The 27576-nt window shown below is 38.1% G+C and overlaps 1 protein-coding gene across 5 annotated transcripts in view; it reads left to right on the top strand.

Moving 5' to 3' along the window:
• The first annotated feature begins 9456 nt into the window (after positions 1-9456).
• Positions 9457-27576, top strand: part of RELN (reelin) — a 567213-nt gene continuing 549093 nt past the window's right edge. For 3 of the 5 annotated variants that reach the window (XM_036010728.1, XM_036010729.1, XM_036010731.1), the window contains exon 1: positions 9457-9947. In XM_036010728.1, the coding sequence (XP_035866621.1) occupies positions 9722-9947 (226 nt within the window). In that variant the 5' untranslated portion in view covers positions 9457-9721. The remainder of the gene's footprint in view (positions 9948-27576) is intronic. The other 2 variants (XM_028525327.2, XM_028525326.2) reach the window with 1 other exon arrangement.

Below are 27576 nucleotides of genomic sequence, written 5' to 3'. Positions count from 1 at the left end.
ATCTCCAAATTCTCTTCCATTTAGTTGTAATCCCCACCCTCCACCACCACAGGCTCACAGCTTCTGCAGCATCAGTTTACACACAGAGAAAGGTGATAAGAGGTAGTTGGAATAGAAGGGGACAGTGGACTTAACCAATGTGGTCAAAATATCTTCTCCAATTTTACAAAAACATGACCATGTGAACCCATTTCTACCCCAAACCCCACCCCGGGCACTGAAGAGAGTCTTACAAGTGAAAAACCCTATACTTAAGCTTGTAGCTTTACTAAGAGGCAGAGGTCCAATTTTACTATTTTCTGTATGGATAAACAATGGCCTCAACACACTTATTGAAAAGTCCACTTTTTTTTCTCTTTTTGGTCTGCAGTATCACTTGCTGATACACTGAGTTTTCTCATATAATTGGGAATCCACATTTATATGTGCTCACTGTACATGGTTCTGGTTTCCCCTGATGGTTGGTTCCTTTTTAAAATGTCTTGGTCTCTTAGCAATTTCCTTCACTTTCTATAAACCCAATAACGCAGTAAAAATATATTTTGCTGTATCTAGTTGTTTTATAGGAAGAGGGCCTCCATGAATGTACACTACTCCGTACTGTCAGAAACAAATGTCTCTGTACTCAAAGTTCTAAATTTTGGTTATTATGTATTTCACTCTGAGAATGTTTGGTCATTCTTGATGGTCCCTTATTCTAACATATTTTTGAAACATTATTTCATTTTTCTAAATTATTAAATATATATATCTTGTATTTTGTAGCTGGTAATTCCAATATGTGTCATCTCTGTGGGTCTGATTCTGGTTATCTGCTGTTTCTATTTACTCACTGGGTCCTGTTTTCACACAGTACTAGTGATTTTTGATTATGAACATATGTTTAATGCATCTGTATCTTTCATAATTCTTTGAAGCCTGACTCACAGGAGTTTTTTTTTCCTTCCTAGAGACAATCTGAATTTGTTTCTGCCAAGTGCCTAGGAGCAGTTTCAATCCAGGACCATTTTAAAATTAATTCTTGGCTGGAAGTTTTTCAAATCAAACAAAGGTATTATTTGGGCCATAAACTCTTAAGATCCAGATTGTGGTATCAGTCTTTGTTGAAAGAATTCCCCTGCCAACTTCACCCTATGCCAATATTGAGACAATTAAGAAATTTTTTTTGTTTACCGTTACATTGAGAGTCTATCTCTTGAGGGTGGGTCGATATTTACACATGACTTCCCTATCACAATACTTCACAGTTTGTTTGAGAAGGAGCATGGATAGATACATTTGCAAAATACAACTAAAATGAGTTACTAGAAAAATGGAATACTGCTTGGATGTTACTGAACTAAAAAGTTATTATAAACGTTTCTAAACACTCTCAATTTCTATTTAAATCTATGGATTGGCAACAGATAATTTGTAGATGGATCTGCAAACCCCACTTAGAGTAGCACTATCCTATCATTCTTCCCACCTTGGGTAGGACCTAAGCTTTATCACCTGTTTCCATGCCCCACATAGCCATTAAAATATAAGTTCAAGGTCTATTGAAATGGGCAGATGTCACAGAGTCTTGGGTGTGTTGGGCACTCACTGGCTTATCTCTGGATTTCTGTGCTGATTTCATTTTCACCTCTAAATATATCACTTATACCTCATAAGTTTGGTAATGCATTAAAAGACATTCTCCCATGATCCAATGCTCACTCTCCTAACTGAAATGTACACATAGGATCACCAAAAGGCATGCATGAGAGTATATTTTTTACCATATACTTCATAGTTGCTCCAAACTGAAAATAGCCAGAATTCCCATTAACAATAAATAAATTATAATCATTCCATATATTGTATGGTAATAAGAATGAACAAACTATCGCTAAAGCAATAACAGTGATGATTCTTACAAACATGATGTTGAGCCAAAGAAGCCAGAAATAGAATCACATATTGTTAAATTCCGTTTAAAGTTTAGAAACAGGCAAGATTAGCCATCCTGAAGACATGTTATTTCCCTGCTTAAAATCCCTTGCATGCCTTGGGAGGAGCAATGGCTCATAGGGATCACAAGCATCTCTGCCTCATGTTCCCTAGATCAGGGGTCCCCCACTTCCAGGCCACGGATTGGTACTGGTCCAGCACAGCATGAACTGGGCCACACAGCAGGAGGGGAGCCTGAATGTAATGGTCTTGAATCACCCTGAAACCACTCCCCCATCCAGGTCCATGAAGTAATTGTCTTCCATGAAACTGGTCCCTGGTGCCAAAAAGGTTGGAGACTGCTGCTGTAGATGCTGTTTGGATGAGGTGTTTGTTTGTGAAAATGCATTGAGGTTGACATTTATGATATGTTCACCTTTTTGTACATGTTTATGCTTCATTAAAAAGTTCACTTAATAAAAAGTACTTTTCAAAAGCTCATCCAAGAGCGTGTTGTGGCTCAACAAGCTTTTGTAGCTTGTTGAGCTACAAAAGCCTGAAAGTCATCTTCAACACTTCCCTCTCCCCTTAGCCCTTGTCCAGTAAATGATCTATTCTACATACTATCCTGTATAATTCTGTCTCTTAAATATTCTCAATCCCCTTCTCTTCTCTCCATCTCCTTTCCAGACCATCATCTCTCCTCTGAGCTATTTGTACTAGATCCTAATCCTTTACCTGCCTCTACTTTCATTGCTCTCCAATCTGCTGTAATCAAAATGATCTTCTAAATATACAAATGTGACTATGGTATATGTCCCTGCTTAAAATGCTTCCATGCCTCACCATTGCTTCCAGGAAAAAGACCAAAATCCTTGTTGGGGCTGGCAGAGCCCTGCCCAGTCTGTCCACTGCCAATGCTAGGAGCTCATCAGGGCCAGTCTCATTGTTTTTCACTCTGTCAACACTGACATTCTTTCAGGCCTTGAATCTGATACTTTCCTTTCCATGTAGGCTCCTTCTTACATGCAGGTGCTTTGGCTGAAATAGTTTTTCCTCCTTTCCTCAGAACTTTTTACCAAACTAACTACTCGTAGATCTTAACCTTTTCCTCAGCTAAGCCTCCACTGTTAGTTTTTTCTTGTCATCCTTTATTTCCCTTTAGAGCATGCATCACTTTGATAACTCCATCATTGACTATAGTAATTGATGGTGGTATCTGTCTCTCCCACTAAAATGTTAGCTTTATGGAGCAGGAGTTGTATCTATTTTGTTAACTACCATTTTCCCAGTGCTTAACACAGTTTAATAGTTGTTTAATTAATATTTGACAAGTAAATGAATGAATGGATGTACTTTGCTATACTGTAATAGAAACTGTGCTGGAGATGATTACATTAAAATATTATACTGAACATTTATTTAAACCCAACAGAAAACTTACTAGAATTTCTTTCTTAAAACTTTTTGGGTACTTCTAGATATTCTATTCCTTAATTAGTTTCTTTAAATCATGTTATTCCCTGACCCAATCTCCCCATCATATTGATGTGATCTGCCCACCTTGCCTCTCTGGCCTCATCTCGTACTGTCTGTCCCTTCTTGTGCTGCCCTTCCTGAGCCTTAAACATCCCAAGCATAGTATTGCTTTAGGGCCTTTATGCTAGCCATATGCCCTGGCAGGACTGCTTTTCCTCTATGTGTTCATGTGGTGGGCTGTTCCTTGTTCATGAAGTTTCAACTCCAATTTCACTCTTCCAGAGAAGTTTTTCCTGAACCCTTAGTCTAAAGGAACCTCCCTGCCCCAGATACGGCTCTACCATACTGCCCTGTTTTATTTCTTCATAACATTTACCAGTTGCAGAAATTATTTTGTTTATTGTAATGTTGCTTGTTCTATCCTCAGCACTACAGATTGTAAAGCCCATGATGGCAGGCACTGTATTAGCTTTATTCACTGCTGTGTCCAATGCATCTGGCAATTTAACTGGCACACAGGGGATGTTTGATAAATATTGATTAAATATGGAATAATGTCCAATAAAATTGTTTTGTAACTATGTAAATAATCTATGTATTAACCAGCATCCTCTAGAGAAAAAGAACTAATAGAACAAATTTACTTATGTGTTTGTTTATTAATTTATTTATTTATTATAGGAACTGGCTCATACGGTTACAGAGGCCCAGGAGTCCTATGATCTGCCATCTACAAGCTGGAGGACTTGGAAAGCCAGTGGTGTAACTCAGTTTGAGTTGAGGACCTGACAGTATAAGTCCTGATCTGAGTCCAAAATCTTGAGAATCGAGGATGCAGATGTCTGAAGGCAGGCAAAGATAGATGTCTTCACTCAGAGAGAGTGAATTCACCCTTCCTCAACTTAAAAAAATTATTGATTATGCTATTACAGTTGTCCCAGTTTTTCTCCTTTTGCCCCACTTTGCTCAGTGCCCCCATTCTCTCCAGAAATCCCCTCCCTTAGTTCATGTCCAATGGTCATGCATATAAGTTCTTTGGCTACTCCATTTCTTATATTGCTCTCAACATCCCTCTGCCTATTCTGTACCTACCAATTTGTACTTTTTAATTCCTGCATCTTTTCCCCATTCTCCCCCTTCCACTTCCCAGGTGGTAACCCTCCAAATGATTTCCATATCTATCACTTTGTTCTTGTTCTGCTTGTTTGCTTAGTTTGTTTTTTATTCAGTTGTTGATAGTTGTGCATTTGTTGTCACTTTAATATTCATAGTTTTGATCTTCTTTTTCTTATATAGTTCCCTTTAATATTTCATATAATAATAGCTTGGTGATGATGAACTCCCTTAGTTTTAGCTTGTCTGGGAAGCACTAACCCTAAACCTTCCTCAACTTTTTGTTCTGTTTTGGCTCTCAAGAGATTGGATGATGGCCACCAACATTGGAGAGAACCATCTTTTACTCAGTTCACCAACTGAAATGCTGATTCATCTCTTCATCAGACACACCTGACAGACACACTCAGAAATGTTTTACCAGTTATTTGAGAATCTGCTATGTCAGACGACTTGACACATAAAATTAACTATTAAGTCTAAGAGTGCTCTGACCAATACTTATCAAATACTTGAAATGTGCCTACTGTGACTAAGGAACTAAATTTTAAATATTATTTAATTTCAACTTGTAGGTTAGGGCCTACCAAAATGGGCAGTGCAGCTCTAGAGAACCTAACTTAAGAAAGGGGGATTGCTGGTCAGGAAAGATCTCTCAGAGGAATAAACATGTAGACAGAGACTTGGAGGATAAGTTGATGGAATCCAAGTGAAGAGTGAGGTGGGGGAGGGGAAGAGTGAGGGTATGCATTTAGCTCACAAGAAATGGGAAGGACATTCCAGAGAGAGAAAACAGCATTTGCAAATCCCTGGAACCAGAGAGGCTTAAAAAAGAGATTTTTAGTATTGAGGAATTGGGTTATTTTCAGAAATTTATGATGTAAGTGACTTTTTATTGACCCAGGGTTTATCTCATCTCAATATTTTAATTTGGGATGCATTAAGTAACATGTCCTGGCAGGAGGTGCATATCAGAGCCAATTTTCAAATATCCCACCTTTCCCAGTGAAGTTTCATTCCCTAAAGACTTAGCTAACTTTTTTTAACTTAAGAGCCTCAATTTTTATATGTTTACTAACTGCTATGTAAGTAAGACTTTCCTCTTATTTGGCCTTTTATTATCATTTTGGAGCCTAAAGAGTTGACTAATTTCAGTTTGTTCACCCTCTCTATATTTACCTTATATAATTTATTATGTAAAAGTAAACCATAAAGTATGTAAAAATTTTTCAAAAGGGTAGAAATTTACTTTCCCATACCTATCAAAATGTTTGGTTCAAAAAAAAATCAATGATAGGCAAATAATGTGTGAGCTCTTGCAACTTTTAAATGTAATTCAATATCTTTTTTGTATTTCATTTAGATTCATCATCTCCCAATGCTTTAAAAGTTGCAGATCTGATCTAGATAGTTTGATATTATATGTGATATTTAATTCCCATTGTGTTATGATTATTCAAATTTAATACCGGGAGACAATTTCTTATCCTCAAGAAAGGATTTGTAGTCTAAGAATGCTTCAGTGTAATTTTTGGGGATACACTAATTACCATTTCAAAGCTTTTTTATAAGGAAATCTCATCCCACTTCTCACCCCTGACATCATCTTTTAAAAAGATTTTTAAAAATACAAACTGACTTTCCTTGAAAAGCATTTCTCTAGTTTTCCATTTATTTGAAGGTTTGTAGACTTTTGTGAACAGATTTCTTTTTTATGTAGTAGATGACCTGACTTCTCAAAACTCCATGTTTTTCTTCATTACACCATGTATATGTTTTTTTATTGTTATTGTTAGATAAATATTTTTGAAGATGTTTATTATGGTTCTCTAAAGAGCAGTAAGATCTAAGGCTGAACACAAGAGCTGGGAAACTGAAAGTTTTGGATGTCATCTTTATTGTGTGACAAAGTAAACTGCTCTAGTAGGGAGATGCTATTCCTAATGTTCAAGGTAATTCTATATGCATTTATACATTTTCCTGATTTGCTTTTAAGGTTATTAAAAAGTATTATAATAACTAGTTGAATTAGATTCAACCAAGAAAGTCTCAGAGATGTGATACATAGTCCAGTGTAAAGAACTACTAAGTGGACTGTACATCTATCCTGTTCTTAAGTAGCTCAACACCACTAAAATCATTATTTAAACAGTTTCTGTGCCTGTTAATGAACAACCATGGGGCTGTAGTCAGAGACTGGAGCCTGAGTAGTTAAGAGTATAAAAGTCACCTGAATGTACATAGCAAAGTAATGTAAAAGAGTTAAGAAAACACACAAAAAGAGGAAGATTGAAGAATAAACTTGATCACATGAATTGAATGTTAAGAAAGTCATGGTAAGTGATGCCCAAGAGAGTACTTGTACAGAATAGAAAGAGGGAGACCTCCTGGGAATTGGGGACCTTCGGGGAATTATGTGGACCCAGTATCAGTGCTTTACTAAAGATGATTTAAGCAGTGGCCTGGGGTCAAGCACGACCAGAATTGATTCCAGAATTCTCTTCTCAGTGCCCTGACAAATACTAAATTTTTATGAATTTCAACTCTCTCTTCTAAAAAAATGAGGATAATTTATACCTACTTCAGACTAATATAGGACTAAACGAGTTAATACTGACAATTAGATAAAGAATGGTTCTCTTCCATTCTCCTAACAACAACATGCATTCCTTAGAGTGTTTCTGGGGTTAAGTGCTGCAGCCTCTGGAAGCAGACGGCCCAAGTCACAGCTCTCTCACTTGTGTGACCCTTGACGAATTACTAGACCCTCTCTGTGCTCCGGTTTCATTTTATGTGAAATGAATTGATATCTATAGTATAGGACTGTTATGAAGATTAAGAATATAAAGTACTTAGGACAGTGCTTAGTACATAGTAAACATTTTTAAGTGTTAACTAAAATGCTCAATAGAGGGGGGGAGGTAGTAAGAGGGTAAAGGGGGGATAAATTAAATGGTGATGGAAGACTTGAATTTGGGTGGCGAATACAAATACAGTACACAGATGATGTTTTATAGAGTTGTACACTGAAACCTGTGTATTTAATTAACCAATGTCACCCCAATAAATTCAATACAATTTTTAAAAAGTAATAAAAATGTTCAATAGCTTTGGATTCTTTCTAGAAGTGATTTTATTTTGTCTCAGGTTCTAGTCACAGTAACTGGGCTAGGGAAGATGTGGTAATACTCTTGCCAGCTGTGGGTGAGTTACTCGTGACTCTGTTTGGGACAACATTGCCTCCGGGAAACAGTGGTGGTGGTGGCTTTCCTTCTAACCAGGGTTTTGGTGCGATGGTTGCAGCACAGTTCTGGGTGAGAGACCTTGGAGTCAGCATCCAGGCTGCCTGCATCCAGCCTTCCTTACTGACGTTGGGCAAATTAACATTTCTCACTTCTTCTCCCTTGAGAAATGGCGATATTTTTGCTTCTCTAGGTGGTTTGAGGATTAAATGAGATAACTTACCTACAGCTCAGGTAGCGTGCAACCCATCACAGAGCAGTGGTGACGATATTATATATATGTGTATATATATATATATTTATAATAAAGTAATCGTCAACATAGCAGTTGAGCCTTCTGTGTTTTTGAAGGCAGCTAGAATTGGGCCCTTTCCACCTGCCTGACCTGAGGCTGGGTAAGAGGAAAAAACCAATCTCTTCCTCTTGTAAGTAAGTGACTACAGAGGTGCCTCTCCTGGACTCTGCCTTTCCTTCTCCCCCACCCCTACGCCCGCCGCCTACAAATGTAGGCAGACATCATCCCTTCCAATTTTATAATCTGCTCATTTCTGTATGTGCGGGTTTATCCGGGCTTGGGGCAAGCCAAAGGTGGGGTGGGAAGAGGCATTAAATCCTGGCAACCCCACTCCCCATCTCCGAATGCCGCAGGGCTCCTGCCAGCCGTCCTCGCTTAAAAACGTGCTTTTTATTCCACTTCCCCCCAGTCTCCTGTGCAGTAGCTCATTACCACCCAATTCAATCCCGCTGCCAGCATCTCCCCAGAACGTTTTCCCCTTCCCCCATTTCAGGGGACACTGGCCGTAGCTGACATTTAAAGGAAATAACAACTGATTTAAAAAATTACAACACCTTCTCGCCTGAAGAACCCAGCAGCAAATGAATACAGAACAGTCCAGCGAAGAGCGCCTGTCGGGGCTCAGCTCCGCTGGGCCCATCCTGCCACACAATTCCCCACACCCGAGCAGCACAAATCACCATTTCCAGGCGCTACTCTAGGCTGTCAATTCCACTTTCGCTTAATCTCATATTAAATCCGGCTACAGATGAGGTTCTGTCGCTGCAGAGAGGAGCTGGGCGGGGGGGGGCCAGATGGAAGGACTGGAGGCTGGATAGGAAGGAAGCATTAGAGGCCCCTCGCGGTTCGGGGCCGCGGGAGATCCCCAGAACAAGTGAAGGGCGCCCGGGCTCTGAGGCGGGAGAGCCCCGAGGGGCGCAGAGCGCAGCCGGCGCAGACAAAGAGCCTGGCCAGCTCCATCCCATCAGGCTCTCTCTCCTTCCCCCGCGGCTTTTCCCCTCGGGTAAAGAAGGGAGTCTGAGGTCCAAAGGGGATGGTCCCCTCCTTTTGCTCCTGCCCAGAGCTAGGCAGGCGGTTCTCTCCTAGGCATTTACGTCTCTCACTCTAGACTCGCGGACCCAGTGACCCCAGACAGTGCCCCGCAGACCCCTCCAGCTCGCACCCTCAACGGCCCTTCTGTGTGCAACCAGGGCTTAGGCGCCGGGGCTCCCGGAGGCTTTGCCCGGGATGGAGTGAGGTGCGGGCCGACAGAGCTCTGGAGGGCCGAGGCGGGCGAGCGCGCGGGGGTAGGAGGCGGTGCTCGGAGGCGGAGAGGCCCGGACACGTGTGGCGGCGGCGTGGGGGTGGGGTGGGGAGGAACTCGGCGCCCGGGGCTTTAAGAAGGTGTGGAGGGGGGCGGGCGCTTTCCCAGGACTGGCCGAGGGGCGTCGCGCACGGGCGGCGGCAGCTGCGGCTCGCAGAGGCTTGGGCGACTCTCAGCGCCCGCAGCCGTGGCCCCGCTCTCGCGCGGACCAAAGAAACTTTGCGAGCCGCGGTCTCCCGCCGAACTTCCCTGCGGGGCTCCGCTCCCGAGCCGCTCTGCTCCCGTTCGCAGCTTCTCGCCTTCCATCCGCGTGGCTTCTCCGTCCCGGCGTCTCCAAAACTGAATGAGCGAGCGGCGCTCCGAGAGCGCGGCGGCATGGAGCGCAATTGCTGGGCCGCGCGGACTTTCCTCCTGGCGCTGTTGCTGGGGGCGACGCTGAGGGTGCACGCAGCGGTGGGCTATTACCCCCGCTTCTCGCCCTTCTTTTTCCTGTGCACCCACCACGGGGAGCTGGAAGGGGATGGGGAGCAAGGCGAGGTGCTCATTTCCCTGCACATTTCGGGCAACCCTACCTACTACGTACCGGGACAAGAATATCATGGTAGGTACCACGGCATCACCGCGCTCGCCGCCGTCCCGGTGCGCCCGCGGGCTCAGCGTTTTCTTTTCCCTTTTCCACGAGGCTATTTAAACAAGAACCATCCCATCCCTCAATACTGCGCCCTTTGGAGGGACACAGAACAAAGTTAGAATTGAATCGCGAGTTGGAATTTATTAATTGCCCTTCACGCAAACCACACTCCCCTCACGCGTCTATCTCATCGTAATGAAGCTGGTACTTGTAAAAGATATGCCTGAGAATTCTCGGGAGTCGGGTCTTTCCCCCTCCTCCAAGCAGCTTACACTTTGAATGAACCCGCGCATCCTGTTTCCTTAACCCCAGTACTTGGATTCCAGACCTTTGTCTTGCTCCTAGTTACCCCCTGAAGTGTCCCCGGGTGACGTTAGGGCTGGCACGAGGCTTTTTGGACGGACTGGTGACAGACTGACGCGCCCCGGTCCTTGGCCGCGCGCGGTCGCTAGCCCGCTGCAAAGTTCCCGCTGCTCACCAGCCAGGGTTCCCTCTTATTTTATTCAGTGTCCAAAGCCTTCCTGAAAGGTAGCGGCTGCTTCCAGCTCTCTATTCTTTTTAAAAGTGTTTAAATATCAGTACTTGATACTTTCCTTATTCCTGTTACATTTAACATACTGTTTAGATTTAGAATGATCTATGTGATGTTTATTAATGACTTTGTCTTTTATTTACTCAGCTTTAATTTCTAGGTAGGGGGAGGAAGGCCCTTATAATTTAAAGACACCTTAAAAAAAAAGGATCATATGGAGTCCTTCATCAAAATGAAATATCGAAGAAGTAAAATTTAGCTCCAAGAAATACAATTTTATGTGGTGCATGTATTTTTAATCTTTTAAACTAGTAAATCCAGGTTATGGGAAAATAGAAAGCTATTTTCTGTCTTCTGTGTTTCTGCTGGAGCTTGTGAATATTTCACTTCCATGGAGTTTTAAGCCATGACAAGTACCATTTAATAAGAATTTCAAGGCAAAAATGCTATACCTAACTAAATTGAAACTATTGTCTAGTAATCTCCTATTATAGTTTCCATCTATTGTAGGCTAAAAATTATTTACATAGTAGGAGATAATCCGTGGAACATCTGGCATTTCAGATAACCATACATATAAAAATGATAAGAACCCTTAAGTTTTCAGTTAAAAAAGAAAACCTTTATACCTACGTTAAAATGTTTAGCATAAGTAAATCCTTTCTAGATATTTAAATTAGTGTTTTTACAACTTTCTTGTGGCATGGTGGCAGCCTTGCCTGTAAAGCAGTTTAATGTGGTGGAATTTTGGACTTTGGAAAATTAATTTTCTGTAACAAGTCCCTCTTGATAAAAGAACTTAACCACATCCTCTCCCCAAGAACAATTTGGTGTTTTTCTGGGGTCATGAGAATCTTTTAAGTGGAAGGACCAGCCAGCCAGTGTAGCAACCCAGACCTAATCCCAAAACTGATTGAACCAGTCAGTGTAACCCTTACAAAGGTGCTTGTCTGTTCGTAGCTCCAAGTGAGAGTGGTAAGTAAGTGAGCCAAGGCTGGGCTAAAAGGTATGATTGTTGTCAGGCTGTGATAAACGATTATGTGATAATACAAATCCTTATTTTTTTTAAATTTTCCACATCCTTTATAAGGTACCAGCATAGAAAACTTAAAAATATCAAAATATGATATAGTATTTGCTTTTGCAATAAGTCTCACAAATGTAAGTCAGCCTAAGACTAGCCATAATCACATCCCTAAATCTGAAAAGGAATGAATGATATAGAGTAAGAATAAAGTTGGACATTGGGAGGAACGTCTTGATTCATACTTCTTTTCTGCTACCAGAAAAGGTAGAGAAATTTTATTATGTAAATTTAAGAAGAACAAGTTATAATGTCATATTTAAAATTCCTGTTACCTATTTATCAATATTTAGATTTTGAAACTGGCTGTAGGTACAGACCTTCAGTAAGAATTTTTCCCTTTAAAATGTTCTACAGGTAGAAGAAATATTTAAAAATGAAGCAATGCTTACGTGTCTCTTTCTCTCTTCCACGTTTAAAAGTGAATGTTAAAAATTAATTACATAGTATCTTAAAAGAATTAGACTGCTGATAACTCCTGAAAATTTAACCTAACATATTTTTGTAGTTGACTCCTTTTATACAAGAACAAAAGAGAAGGTCATTTGGTCCAAAATATTTAAAGCTAAGAAATCTGTAAAATATCAGCTCGAGACTTTATTTCTAACCTTTCTAATCTTTAAAACATAGCAGTACGTCAGAAAAAAATCCATCTTGTCTATGATTTACATTGAACTCAGCTTTTGGAGGAAGGGAATTTGGATGCAGCTAGTGGTTATCTCTCTTTTTTTACCTAAAACAATGCATTGAGGTAGAGATGGCATGTACAACGGCACCTGACATAGAACATTACTGTAAATGAAACTGTGCCAGCTGCCCCCTGAGATTTGTGCTATGTGACAGAGCTTGGCATGTGAAATGGAGAGGCAAATGTCGGTATGGTATGAGAGTGGTTCAAAATTATGGCTCTGTGTATGTATCGTATTTATTAGAAGTTTATGTTGAAAATTTTTGAAAAACGCTAAGCCAAAAATGTACTAAATAATTCGAAGCTTGTGTGTCTAACGGGATTTTTATATATTTCCAAATTTAAGGAGTGTATCCACCTATTTGCAGCTTTGGCAACCTTATAAACAGTGCATGGTTACTTGTGCTAGTTCTCATCTCTTAAGTAAAGGGTGTCATTCAGTACCCCTGTTGTTATCTTCCTACATCTTTTAAACTCTTGTCTGTGGATCTCTTGAGATAGCATTGTTAGTCGCAAAGAACTATGGTGCCTTTACATGACTCCACCACACTACTACAATGCAGAAACTCAGCCAAAAGAGGCCTCATATACATCCTGTTGAATTAAAAAGAAAAGTCTCAGGGTCAGAATTTTTTCTAGAATTTTCTTTGTTCGTACAAATCCCAAAATATTGTTAGTTGCCACAACATGGTTTCCAAGACCCAACCTGAATATTTTTTTTTGTAGAAAGTTGCAAATGATGGGAAAATAAGAAATGGAAATCTAGATGGTCCAGTCAGGTAGCCATTTCTCTTTTCCAGTGATGCCTGGTGATTCACTGATTCTTCTCCTAAGGGTTCAGGGCCTATTGTGAGACAAGCAAAAGTTGAGTTGATGTCTACTCCTTTCCTTTTCCATGATAACCCCTCTCTCTCACCCCTGCACCTCAGGTTTTTGTTGTTTGCAACCCCCTTTCCTATTCAATTTATAGTGAATATGCCAATAGTTGTCAATATTAATTCTCCCACAGCCTCAGTTACAACTCTGGAGAGACATTTTTTCCTTTTTGTTTAAAATAATTTTGGCACCATTTGGGGGTAAAAAGACTAGATACCACTGAAATCATGTTGGTAAGGACCCATTTACTCACAAGATTGGCTTTACTCAGTGACGATCAGGAGTAGAGGTCAGACATTAGAAAAAAGTCTGTGAAAGCCAAGCTTAGGTATACGAGTCTGCCCAAAGTGCTTGAGCTGTGGTGAGACATTTTATTTGAATTTTTTAAAAATTAATTTTTTAAATTGCAGTAACCTTGGCTAATAACATATAAATTTCAGGTGATTAGAATCTCTGTTATTATGGTGACATAAGGTGGGGGAAATGTTCTATTACAATGCAAAATATGCTCTAATATATTGACTGAGGGAAAAAAATTCTGCCTTAAGTAGAAATAAGTTGGTGATGACATGGCATGATGTTTTTAAAAGGGGATTTATTTCTTTTGTATTTTGTAAATCCCATCACTGATAGTTCTTTCATGCTACATTTCCATCCCATTATTTATTTAATCATATTGTGGAGTGGGTGGGAAAATCGATTCCTACTGCTAAAACTGACCATTTACCTAGAAAAAAAATAAGAGACATATAATCAGGATTAAGTGTCTAGGGCACTTTGTTGTAATAATAACTAGTATTGCTATTATACATACACATGCTCTGGAATCAGTTGGTTGTTATTTAAAAATCACAGTTCAAAGGCAGTGCAGTATAACGACCTTTCAGAGAGAGGAATGATATATATGTCAGACATAATTTTTGGTAATATACTCCAGATTAAATTCTGTTCAAAGGACTGTTTTTAATATCTAATTAAAGTGATCTGCAATGGCTAACGTAACTGTTTTTAAGGTGTATGGTTATTTATCCTTTATATGTCCAGATTCCAGAATCAGTATATTTAAACTTTCAGGATCACTTGTCCAATGCAATTCATAAGTGAACTGCAGCTGTGTCCTTCTTGTATATGACTATGAAAATTAAACATTTTAAAGCATTTTGCTCTACTTGTCATGTATTTCATTTCACTTTCTACACTTTATTTCAATGCATTTTACTGAGTTGGTTTAGATTGTTTTTTAAATCATATAAATGTTGCTTTAATTTATATTCCCTGAGTTTCAGTCCTAGACATTAACTAAAAAAATATATATCAAGTCTTCAGAATTATTGAAAACAACTCATTTATGCAGATATTTTTATTTCATTCACCACACTTCATTACAAGAAATTGTTTATTAGAATATGTCTCTCTAATTTTTATGAATCTTTTGAACTAATTTTATTTTCATTAAAATTGTTAAATACTAAAATAAGAAAGTTGTATCATTTAATCCTAAGTATGTTTTTACAGAACTATCAGTCAGATTTTTCTTTTCATCTTTAAAGAGTAGATAATAGGTATTTTAATAAGATTTTAAAGCCAATACTATTAGCTTCCAATTTTTTCCTGAATGTTTCATTCAAAGGGAAATAATCTAACATTTATCTTTGATTTATTTATTTTTCCTCTCCAGAACTGGTCAAGTTTATTGAATGATCTAGGAACCTTGCATTGTCAATTATATAGGATATATTGCATATTAAGCTATGATTGTTCTTCTGGTTATTTCAAATGCTACTTTGACACTATTTGTTGCCTTTAATCTTCACATATAGGTGTTGATGCACTGACTCCTTTATTTCAACTTATTTACATTAAAAAAACATAAATTGAGTGACGAGTACTTTTTGAAAAATTGACAATTTAAAAACTTGTATACATTCTCACACAAAAATATAAAGTTCTTTTTAAATTTAAGATTCTTTATGTCAAACAAATAAAAAGCATGGTTCACTTTACACTCTCTGTCAGGAAAAGAAGGAAGGCAAAATGTATTTGTTTGGAATGGGTAGGTTCACTACAGACAGAAGTGGTTTAGGCTGTGTCTGAGTAATGCCATAACATACATATCAAATGGGAAGTTCATTTACCTAAATATTTTGGTTTCAAGAAAGATTTGAGTGATTAGTCCATCCCCTAATTTTAGAGTCATTTAGAAAATAACCGAAGTGTATAATTTTAATCTCACCCACCTTAGGCAAAGAAGTATTAAAAACACATTTTCAGCAATTGGAATTGAATTTTCAATGTGAAGATACTATAATGACTGCTCAAACACAGGAATGGTGGTTTTTTTTTAAAATTATTCTTTGTTCTCAGGAAATTCCCCCTGACATGATCTCCCTTTGGTGTCAGTTGTGCAGCTCAGAGAGTAATTTTCACCATGGTCACCTGCCATGCCCATCTCACTGAAGGCAGAGCATCTGAAGGGTTGAATACTGTGCCTATGGGTTAACCAATTATTTCTAAAATATGAGGTTCTCTAAAGTGATACATTTTTTCCCTTCTTTATTTGATCCCCTGTAGAAACCAACTATAGCAACTGGATTTGGGGGTGTGCAGAAGGATTAGTACAAATTTTGATTTGTGGTTTAAGTTAGCCTTAATCACTCAAAAATCAAAACTAAGGTAATTAGATTGTTTTGAATGCCACAAAGATAGTTATGGGAACTCCAAAGTTCCAAAGTAAATGTTTAAAACCCAGGTTATCTTTTAATGCTGAATTAGCTTTTCTGAGGTGAATAAAACTTTATTTTTAAAACAAAATAAACTTAATTGATTAGATGATTCTTTGAAACTATAGGAGAGCTCATTAGTGTTTCAAATAGGACTGGTTATTGACATACATTGGTGCTCATGTACCAAGTGACTTAGAGAAGGAGTGATGATAATTTACCAATAACTGCTACTCTCATCTCAGAATCATTTTTCCCTGCCTTTCCTTCCATCTGTATCTCACCTGCTTTCTCCCTTGGTCCCTCTCTTCCTCCTCCTAAATTTTTTCATTGTCTTTCCTCTTTCGCTCCCTTCCACTGTGGACAGGTCCTTGCTTTTCCTCTCCTTTTTTTTTCTTTACACCTCAGTTTCTTTGTTTTCTGTTCTTTTTTCTTTTCTCCCTTCAGATTTTCTGTCACCATTTCTACTCATTTTCTCTCTTCTGAAGAATACCAGTATGCTTATATCAATTATTGTACTCATTAGATATTTGCAATAATAGATATGGATGAGTAGGCTTTTGTATTGCTCTTAATAATCAATGTTATCTTTCTGTGACATGCACTTGCCCTTTTTGAAAATTATGGGGTAGTTATTACTAGTAGAAAAGTGGGCCCTCCTTCCTACAGTGTAAAACTTGCAGAAGAACTTTCAAGCATGGAGCTATTTAAATGCTGAGTTAGCTACTTTCCCCTCTGTCAGTTATGTGGTCAAACTGCAGAATCTGATGTTCATGCACAGCAACACATTTATATATCACGTGGGAGAGTTGTAGAAATTAGAATACTACACAATGAATTAGCTTGAATTTAAAGGCAGATCAATTTGAGATACCTTGAATGCATAAGTCTCTTCTAGTAAATTGATGACAGATTATCTCTATCAACACCTTAGTCACCTCAAGTCATTTCAGTTTCTTGCTGGTCTCATTGCCAAGGTTCTTAATTGCAGTTGCATAGCTATAAAATAGTGATTGCCACCTTTTAAGTAGCTGGCACTTAATAGAGGTCAGAAAGGGGCTGGAAGACCTCGATATAAGGCAAACACTGGATTGGGAGTCAGGAAGGGAGGTGTGTGGTTCTAGGGTAAGTTCCAGAGTCTTTCTTGAACAATATTGATTTTATTGTTTTATACTATGTGAACTCTAATGTCTGTTCCAGCTCAAAAATTGAAAGATTCCTTGGTTGAAAGCTTAGACTTATTATATTAAAAAGAGAAATCCAGGGAGTCACAGTGATATAGTAGAAGGAGTTCAGATTTTGGCAGCACAGAGACTATATCTGTTCTCTGCCACTTTTAGTTGTGTGTCCTTTGCAAGTTACCTATTCTCTCCAAACCTCAGTTTTCTCATTTTCTAATCTAGAAATAATAATAGCTTTATTTCTCAACTACAGTTATTATTAAATAAGGTAATACATATAAAGCACCTGGCATTTATCTAATAAGTAGGTGCTTATTAAATAGTTTTTATCATCTGATACAGTCCCATAACATTAGATAAGGATATTTGAAGCAATATGTGGCAGTTTTCAAGAGAAATTCCAAATTAAGTATACTAAGGAAAGTCACAAAAGTAAAAAAAAAATCAACCCACCACAATATACTTATGATCAGAGATTGCTTCCAAACCAAAATAAATAATATGACTTGCCTAGAACTGAAAGAGTTAGTTGTAGTTTGAGTCCCACCAAAACTTTTATTAAACTAAATCAAACAATTCCTAAGTCAAACCTTCCTGTTCTAAATTGAGTATTCTTTCTAAGTTGATGGTCATGATAACAGCCAAATTTTGTATATTTAGTGTTCGTCTAGGAAAGATGTCAAAATAAGTAAATGGCAACCTCAGTTTAATATTTTTTATCATATCCTATAATTTATATGTCTACAACCCCATGTAAATAATTTAAAAGTACAAAACTATTCAGTCAAAGTAGAGCTAAGAGAGATTATTTTAATAGTGGATCCAGAGTTTACCAGGTCCTCAGGAACTAAAGTGGAAGGCTACTTCATTTAAAATAAAAACATACTTGTTAGGATAAAGGCGTTGGCTGGCCAGTGCATTCTGTCTGTCCACTGTAGCAAAGCTTATGTGGGTGGGCAAATGACGATTAGGTTGCTTGGGAGCATGGATGATCTCAATGGCAGGCTCCAGCATCTAGGAAAGCTTCTCTATCCAACTCATATCATCTGGGCTGGATGGCATCTTCTCTCCTAGACAGAGGAAGATTGTCCTGCTTCTAGACTCCATAGATAATGCCTTGTTATGTGGCATTGATTGCTTGTTGTCTATCCAGTCATTACCAAAATTCCCTTTCTGACTGATTTTGTTGAAAACAACTATGAGTCCACTTAAAAATATTCACCTCCAAAGCTCCCTTGTCATGTAATTTAGTGAGAGGTGGAAGTCAACTGGGTGGCATCTTTAGAAAGATTATTGATAAAATTGATAAAGATGATTTTTAAAAGACTCAGCAAATATTTGCTTTTTGCTCTCCTCTTCTCCATTTGTTCTAGCCAGGATGTGGTACAACTATCTTGTGACCTTGAGGATAGTGCTTATATGCTGAAGATGGTGGGCTAGGAGTTTAGAAGGAGCCTGGGACTTTGACCAACTGTACCCTGAAATACCTCTCCTGGACTTCTGTATCACAAGAAAATGAATCAGGTTCCTGTTACTGTGTTTATGGCTGAATGTAATCCTAATGATTTCTCGAAGGTACACAATGGTCCAGTTTACATTCTCTTTTAGGTCAGTCACCCTTCTTATATCAAGCTCTGAATTGCTCTAGTCCTCCCATAGAATTGCCTTTGGTCACCATGATAAAAGTAGGATGTTTCCTAAGACATTTTTGATAATATATTTTCAAACTATCTCTCAAGTTGTGCAGCTACCATAGGTGGCAAGATAATGCATTTTATGTTAATTTTTTAAGTAATGCTTTGAGAAAGTAACCTGTGCCTGACCCCCAATTTCTGGAGTTTGTTATAACTGACAATTTATGCTAGTTAGTTTCCTTCACTGAACTTTGTTTCCTGACAGTCCTATCTTTCGAAAATGCAGTGTCACCATATGTAAATCCTGTTGACATTTAAAATACTTAGATATGTGAGATAGTTGTAAATGTGAGCTCTGCCCCAACCTTAACCTTGTTTGTCATGTGTGGCTCAGCTTCTAGGACCAAATCCAACATTGTCATTTCTCGTGCTTGCTACATATCAACAGAGGAAACAGACATCTCAGTGTTACTTTCAGGAACATGTAACCTTTTTATTTAGGCCACTTTTGTTATGAATGTTGAACTATCCTCTGATCATAGTTCCAGTTCTTTTCTTCCTTTTCTCCGTAAACACTTCCTGCATTCTCATCCTGTAGAAAGTTGTAATATGTCTAGTGTTTGTGATGAAGGAATATAAGGAAATTAGTTGGTTTTAGGCTTTTTTAGAAAAAATGGGTTCACATTCCCATTTCAAGCAGTGATACTATCAAAGTTTTTTAAAAGGCAACTCAAAGGCTTAGCAATAAATTAGTAACAACACTAATAACAGCAAATACTAAGTAGCATATAGTATGTGCCAGGCACTGATCTAAATGCTTTACATATATTAAAAAATGTAATTCTCAGAACAATCCCATGAGGTAGGTACTATTATCTTCCTGTGATGAATGTAGAAACTGACTTACAGAGATGTAAATGTTTTGTGCAAGATCACAAAGCTATTATGTAGTTCATGTTGCTCCAGGATCCATACTTTTTTTTAAAACTCCCCACCTGAGGACATTTTTTCATTGCTAACAGAGAGAGAAAGAGAGACAGAGAGAGGAAGGAATAAAGGAAGGGAGGGAAACATCAATATGCCCTTCTCGTATGTGCTCCGACTGGGGATGGAACCCACAACCTGTGTATGTTCCCTGATCAGAAATTGAACCTACAGCCTTTTGGTTTATGGGGCGATACTCCAATCAACTGAGCCACATCAGCCAGGGCCAGAAGCCATGCTTACGCATTTATTAACTAGTATGCATTTATTTTTAGAAATGACAATTTTAAGAAAGGGATAATAAGAAATAGTAACAGACATTTTGTCTTTCCTTTACTATTTAAAATTTTTTAAAAAATTGAATTTATTGTGGTAACATTGGCTAATAAAATTATATAGCTCTCAGGTATATAGTTCTGTGATCTATCATCTGTATATTGTATTGTGTGCTCACCACCATTGCAAGTGCAGTCTCCTTCCATCACGATTTATCCCTCCTTTACCATCTTCCACCTCTCCCCATTCCCTTTCCTTATGCTAATCACCATACTACTGTCTATGTCTATTAGTTTTGGGAATATTTTGCTTAATCCCATCACCCTTATCACCTAGCCCCCAACTCCACCCCTCTGACAGGTGTCAGTCTGTTCTCTGCATCAATGAGTCTGTCTTCACTTTGTTAGTTTATTTTGTTCATTCACTTCCAAATATAAGTAAAATCACATGGCACTTGTCTTGCAGTCAGAGAAATTTTAAGAAAGAGATAAGGAAAAGTAAAATATAATTTTGTTATTTAAAACAGAGATTGAAAAATCAAAGTACAAAGTTGATATCCATACCTAACAAGGCCAGAATTTTGTAGTCCTAAATATTCTTTGACTAGAATATTCTAGATAAAGCACAAAGCAAAAATATCATTTAGCATACTGTTGACTGCAAATGGTTAACATACCTTCTAAGGATGATGACAAGTAAAAATATAACAAAGTGATTGGCAAGTTTTATTCAACTTTATTTTTAACATTTGATGAATGTAGCTTATTAAAATTTTGAAGTAAATAGTAAATTTGTTCTTTGACTCACCAATGGAACTTAAATAGGACTGAATATAAGAAGAGAATTATAAACTTACAGAAATATTTTAACCAGTTCAATGATGTTCATCTATTTGATTATATATATATGCAATTCCTTAAGTGTTTTAAGTCTGGAGGTATAGCTTGCAAAATTGAGTGATGTGGTACACAGTGAAAGTTCAGGTGATAACTCAGAGCATTCTGTGGTGTCAGGCCTGCTCACCAGTCAGAGGCCTACTCTCACAGTGATACAACAGCAATGGCATAATGTTTGTTTTTTACTTGCTTATATAGAGTTACTTTTGTAAATGGATCAGATCTTTAAAAAACACTTTATGTTGAACTCATTTAAATGAGAAAATAACAGCAACCGCTAAGCACCCTTTCCTACCTTTGTCTACATCACCTGGGGCAGAGGTCAGCCCTAGGCTTTGTGGCAACCAGGCGAGGGTGACACAGGAGAGATTGTCAGGCTGTAAGTGTCCAATGTGGAGAAACAGGGGTCTGCCCTTGTCTCAGTTACATTAGTAATGCGAATGTTTACTCATCTGTCACCATTATAGTTTATTCTGAAGTTTGCCATCAGATATGAACTGTGGTCTACTGACACCTGGTCGAAGCCAAATAAGAGGGTGAAGGACAAATTCATGGTGACAGCTTCCTGTTCAGAACCCACAGAGGTTCTCAGAGGGCCTGAGTTTATTTTGTTCATTCACTTCCAAATATAAGTAAGGCCCATGCTTTCAGTAGGAGAGAAAAATTTGCCTCATTAGACTTTATCAAAACATAGTAGCCTTTATAAAGATACTACAAAAGACTAGAGGAGGTCCACCTATAGATGTTTTCTTTTCTCAGGTGGGACAAACCAGATCGTTTCCCCTTTTACATTTGCCAGTGAGCTGTGTCAAGTTGTAGCTCTAATGGGCAAATCTGAGAGCCTCAAGGGTGGTGGCAGGAAGCTATTGGACTGCTTACCTGGTAAGCTGACCTGATGCAGGTATTAAACCTTTTAGAATATTTCTCTCAAACACAAATAGTTTATGTCAGTCTCTTAACAGAAACTGTGAGGCAAACACTTCAATTCCAAATAAATTATGAAATATGTTAAACATACAGAAAACTACAAGAAAGGAAAATTCAAAATTGGTATCACTAATGAGTACCCAAGGGATACCTGTCTATATTCATTGAAATAAAATGCAAATGCTCTGAAGATCAAGCTCTTCACAGATGTTTAAATATTACTCATTGATTTGACCTGAATGATTTTTGATCTAAACAAGTTTGTCCTGTCCCACCTATACCAGTTGTTCCCAAGTGTTTTTACAACATAATGTAAAACAGGGAAGTCCTGCAAAAAACGGAAGAGTAGTAAACCTTGGGTGAGGTACATGCTTGGTTGCCATCCTGTAGAAACAGCTATAGAAAAAGTCTATTACTTTAATTCATTACAAGCCAATAAATATTTACAGTGAATACAAACAATTTTTCTTCTTAGAAATGTTTGTCAGTGAAAGAAATATTTACCATCAGAAACTAAGGATGGTTATTGGAATATTGCTAAATAAAAGAATATCTTAAGCTTTTATTTTTCCAATATGATAACAGCTTCTAAACTTTTAATTTTTCTTGTGGTGGAAAACTGACATGACTTGAAGATTTATGAGTTTTATTAGCTATCACAGAACTGTACAGTTTGGAGACTAGCTGTTATATCAGGGTACTCTGGTGGCCAGCCACAGAAATATACTTTGGCTAATTTGGTCAACAGGAATTGATTAATAGAAAGTGGGGTAACTTGTAGAATGGAAGGAAATTTCAGACATTAGACTTAGAAATAATGATAGTGTACCAAGGAGGAAGGAGTGATCAACTACTACTAAAGGAATAGTGGTGGTAAAAACCATGTTTTTCTGGAATTCTAATTCCTGGCACCACAGGTCTCATTGCCATCCCACTGAGATAGATGTTAGGGCGAGGGGCTATGTCTCCAATGGAAAAATTGAGGTGCTGTTAGGCCAAAGAAGTGGGAGTGAATGTAGGGTAGGCAAAACCAACAGATGACTACCACAGTATTCAGTATATATGTTTAAGAAAAAAATAATGCAGAATGATCACTATCTGGGATAGCAAGGCACTGTTTACAACACAAGCCATGTGGAGAAAGAAGCACTGGTCTCTGGGGTCCTGTAGCATCCTTCATCAGATGTGAAAATTTTAGCGATTTTTTGTGAGGAGGGACAGGGAGCAAAGCTGTCCTCTTACTACACATGAATATCTAGCCTAGAAGGGATTCATCATGCTTTTGCAATATTGTGAATTGTCTAATTCTCTGAAATCTATACAGTGCAGTACAGACTGCTTATCCTTGTACATGAAGCTCAGATTCTCTGGAATGTGAATGTCTATCTTTACTTCAAATCCCAGGAAACTTACATTCAGTGACCTACAAGGGAACATCAAAGGTAAATTAGTGAATACAAGGCTCTGCCTCCATGCATCCCTATAGATAAACCATCTCTACATTTGCTAGGAAGATGTCAAAGTGCTTCTCTCAATCTTCAGCTTACCAGGACCATAGCAGTACTTATTACACTTGACCACCCCTTCTTCTTGACACACTTTTACCATTTGGTCTCTGGGATTTCACCCTTTCCTAGTTTCTCCCTACCTCCTTTCCTGTCCTTCTTTGCTGTTTCTTTCTCTTCTCTCTGACCAGGGTTCTGCTCTTGTTCCTTTTCTCTTTTTCATCTGCTTTATCTCCCTAGGTATGCCATCTACTCTGCTGCTTGAAGTGTCACCTACATGCTGATGACTCCCTGGACTCCTATGTCTTACTCCCTACTCAATATCTCCACTTGGATGTCTAGGGACATCTCAAACTTAATATACCTGAAAATGAGTTTCTTGTCTCTCCTCACTCTGCCACCTGCACAGTAGCTCCTTGAGTCTCCTCAACTCCATTATTGCTGAGCTCTTACAGTGGTTCAGTCCCCAAACCTTCTTTCTCTAATACCCCACATCCGATCCATCTGTAAGTCCTACTGGCTTTACATTTAAAAACATACCCAGAATCTCACATTGCTACCACTACCTCTCACCTGGGTTATTTCAACATTTGCTCACTTTCATTCTAGCTATAAAACAGCAGCCAAAGATCATGCCAGTCCTTTGCTCCTTACCTAGGGCAATTGTGCATTCCACCAAATTGCTTGGAACAGGTCCAGGAGGCCTCTGTTTTCCCAGTGTCCCATCCAGTTTAGCATTTTTACTAGCAAAGATGCCTCAATTTGAATGACAAATTTTATCATAATTCTGTCCATCCCTTTCATCGGTCCCTATCTCTCTCTGAGAAAAAGCGATAGTCCTTGACATGGCTTATAAGGAAGGCCCTGTAGTGCCTGGCTCCTCTGTTGCTTTTCTGACCTAAAATGTTACTACTTTCCTCTCACTCTTCCACTGAAACCATGAGGGCCTCATTTTTGTTTTTCAGTCACAGAAAAGGCTCAGTGTCATCTCAGGGCCTTTGCACTTGCTGTTCCCTGAATCAGGGAAGCCCCATGCTTCCTCTCTTCTTGATTCAGGCTTATATTAAAATACCACCTTCTCAGCAAGGGTTTCCCTAACAACACTATTTAAAATTGTGGTCCCTCTTCTCCCAACTACTCCATATGCTCATGGACTGCTTTATTTTTTTCACAGCTGTTTTTTATAATCTATGTATTTTACTTTTTACCTTGTTTGCTTTCATAAGTATAATACCTTCATGCTCCACCAAAGTAGGGATTGTTGTCTGTTTCATTTGTCACTCTATTGTCAGTGCCTAGAATAGTGCCTGGCACTTTCCAGGCACATTTGATTTAATGAATCAATGAGCAAAAATAGCACTAAAACCCTGCCAAATCTCAGTTACATTAAAATTGTTGAAAGTAATAATTCCAAAATAAAGTAATTAAGAGAATAATTTATAAAGATATTTGTAAGTATAATTTCTAAATTTTGTTTTTTATTCCATGATAACAATGTTTTTTAAAAATCTGAAAATCATGTTTCTACTTTCCCACCCTCAAAACTTACAAAATTCTCATGACTTTTGTGAGACTGTGTAATGCTATTTATAGTAGTCTGTTGGGCTGGCTTTGCTTTAACTATATGTTAGCATATCCAGAAAAGTTCTCATAGCAATTAGTGACTATAATTATTAATAGAAACTATAATAGTCTTTAAGCTCTTATTCCCAGAAGCTCTTCTATGCTGCACCATAAATAAATTTGAAGCAATTTTGATGAATGGGTAGCTAGTTTGTATTTAAATTTTCATCTGAATGGAAATAAATAATGGGAAGAACAGAGATTGAAATAGCTTGGCTGCACACTCAAGAGGTATGTAATAATCTTATAGAAAACACACCAAGAGGGACACTCATAAAATTTCCTAAAAGATTTCACCTTTTAAGAGAATTGTATCTGGGCAGAGATCAACCTGCAAAGAGAACAACAGCTAACAATTCTGAATCTTCATTGAATTTATTGATATTCTGTTAGTTGTATGGATCCAAGGTTCCAAACTTGTGAATATTGATGTGAATATTCCTAGGAGTTGTTTGTGAGAATTGCTTAAGTCTTATAGATAAGATTTAATTTTTTCCAACTGTATGTCTAACATATTTTAATACTTTATGAGCCTTTGAAATCAGAAGAGACTTAATTCTTAGAGATTCATCTTGGTGTATAGCACACACGCTCAGGGAACTATCTGGGTTCATTTCCAACTTCGTGTGTTCAAGCTATGTAGCCTTGAGCAGGTGACCTCACCTCTCTGTGTCTGTTTTCTCTTCTGCCAAAGAGCACTGATGATTGTAGCTGTCTCATAGGTTTGTTATGGAACTTTAGTGGGATAGTGCATACACAGAACAACATAATGCTTGGCACAGAAAATAATGTTAAGTATTATTATTGTGGCATACTTTCTGATTTTCTTCCTGTGAGGATCTATATTTACAATAATGGGGCTTATAATTTTTGTTCCCTCTCCATTACGTGTTCATTGGATTGACATTTAAAAAACATAATTGCAATGGTTGCATAATATTCTGTCATATAGTTGTATGATTTATGAACATATATATTTGACATTTTTGGCATTTTCATTTTGTTTTCACTGTTATTAACACTATAATGAATATCTTTGTACATCTTTCAAGTTTTGGCAAAAAATTTCCCTTAAAGTTGAGGTCTTTTATGGATTTATATATGCACATAATGCTAATGAATGTACATGTGAAAACAGATGTATTTTTGTTTCTTTTGTTCTTTAATATTGCTTTTGTCCTTGAAGAGTGTTTTCATACTTACAGACTAGGTAAATATTCACATAAATATTTTGCCTAAATTGCATGCACTGTTAGTGTCTTGATCTCATTTGTTTATGTTTCTTTTCTTGTGGAGCAAGTAGCTCCCCTAGAAATGTAAAGGCACACTCTGTTGTTACAGTCACCTTCTGCTATTGCCTGCTTTGTCTTAGCTACTGTTAGCAATGTTCTCAAAAGAGCTGTCCCAGGCACCATGTGGACTGAATTATTGCTACTGACTTCGGTAGTTGAATGCCAACACCAAATACCATTACTTAAGTCCTCAGGCACCTTTGCTTCTTTCAAAAGGGTATATAGTTCACTCTCCTGCACACAATTCTTTGTGGGATTCTAATATTTTCATTTGTGAAACACCACTGGATAGAGAAACTGCTGACATAAATGCACTCTTGCTGATGGTACCTTTTGGGGTGCCAATCATAAAAGCATTTCTATCTAATCTTGTAGCACATATGTATGGTCTCATGCCTCATACATACATTAGCAGTGTGTGAAGCATTTAACTTGTTATCAAAGAAAATGTTAATAAGCCAGAATTGAACACATATGAAACACAAACTGTTCTTTCTAATTTAGCTCTCAAGTTATTCTTGTTGCTCTCAACTCTCATCTTTTCTTGTAAGCCTTTGTGACAGTGATGAGCTGTATTTCATCATGGCCTTCTCTTTTCCTAAATCTAGTGATGTCGATCTTTAGGAATCCCCAAAGGATGACTGCCCCCTCTATTTCAAACAGAAGTCAAGTGACAGATGCCAGTAATTGTGATGTGAGACCTGCCTATACCGCTCCTGCATTCCACCCTTCTCAGTGCTTCTCAGTGAGACAGAGTCATACCTCTTTGCCCTGTAATTCTGTGAAATACTCAGTGGGAAAATTTAGAAAGTTTCATTATGAGAACCAATGAAATCCTCTTTGAAATTGTCTTCAGGACTGTGCCCTTCCAATGTGAGAGAGGAAGCTAATCTCTAAATCTAATGTCTTACTTGTAAGCAATTTGTGTTTTATCTACATATACACATACAGACATGAATGAGATCAAGCTATACCTATCACAGTTGGCTTTTTTTCCACTCAGCTATGTCTTAAGTGTCTTTCAATACCAGTAAATGCAGACTTTCATCTCTGTTTAGTGGCTAAATATCAACAGTACTACATTGTATTGATGTATACTGTATATTTAATCCCTTTACTCTTCAAGTGGGAGGAGCATATGCAGGAATGGATGAAGAGATGAGGGGACTAAGAAGTACAATAGGTACTTACAGAATATTTATAGGGATGTAAAGTACAGTATAGGAAATGGAGTAGCCAAAGAACTTATATGAACAAGCCATGGACATGAACCATGGTGTGGGGGTTGCTTGAGGGAGTGGGGGGTTCTGGGTGGAGGGGGGCAAAAGGGGAAAAACTGTGACAATTGTAATACCATAATCAATAAATATAACTTAAAAAA

This window comes from Phyllostomus discolor, chromosome 10 (assembly GCF_004126475.2).
Source record: "Phyllostomus discolor isolate MPI-MPIP mPhyDis1 chromosome 10, mPhyDis1.pri.v3, whole genome shotgun sequence".
Lineage (NCBI taxonomy): Eukaryota > Metazoa > Chordata > Mammalia > Chiroptera > Phyllostomidae > Phyllostomus > Phyllostomus discolor.
This window is presented reverse-complemented; position numbering and strand designations above follow the sequence as displayed.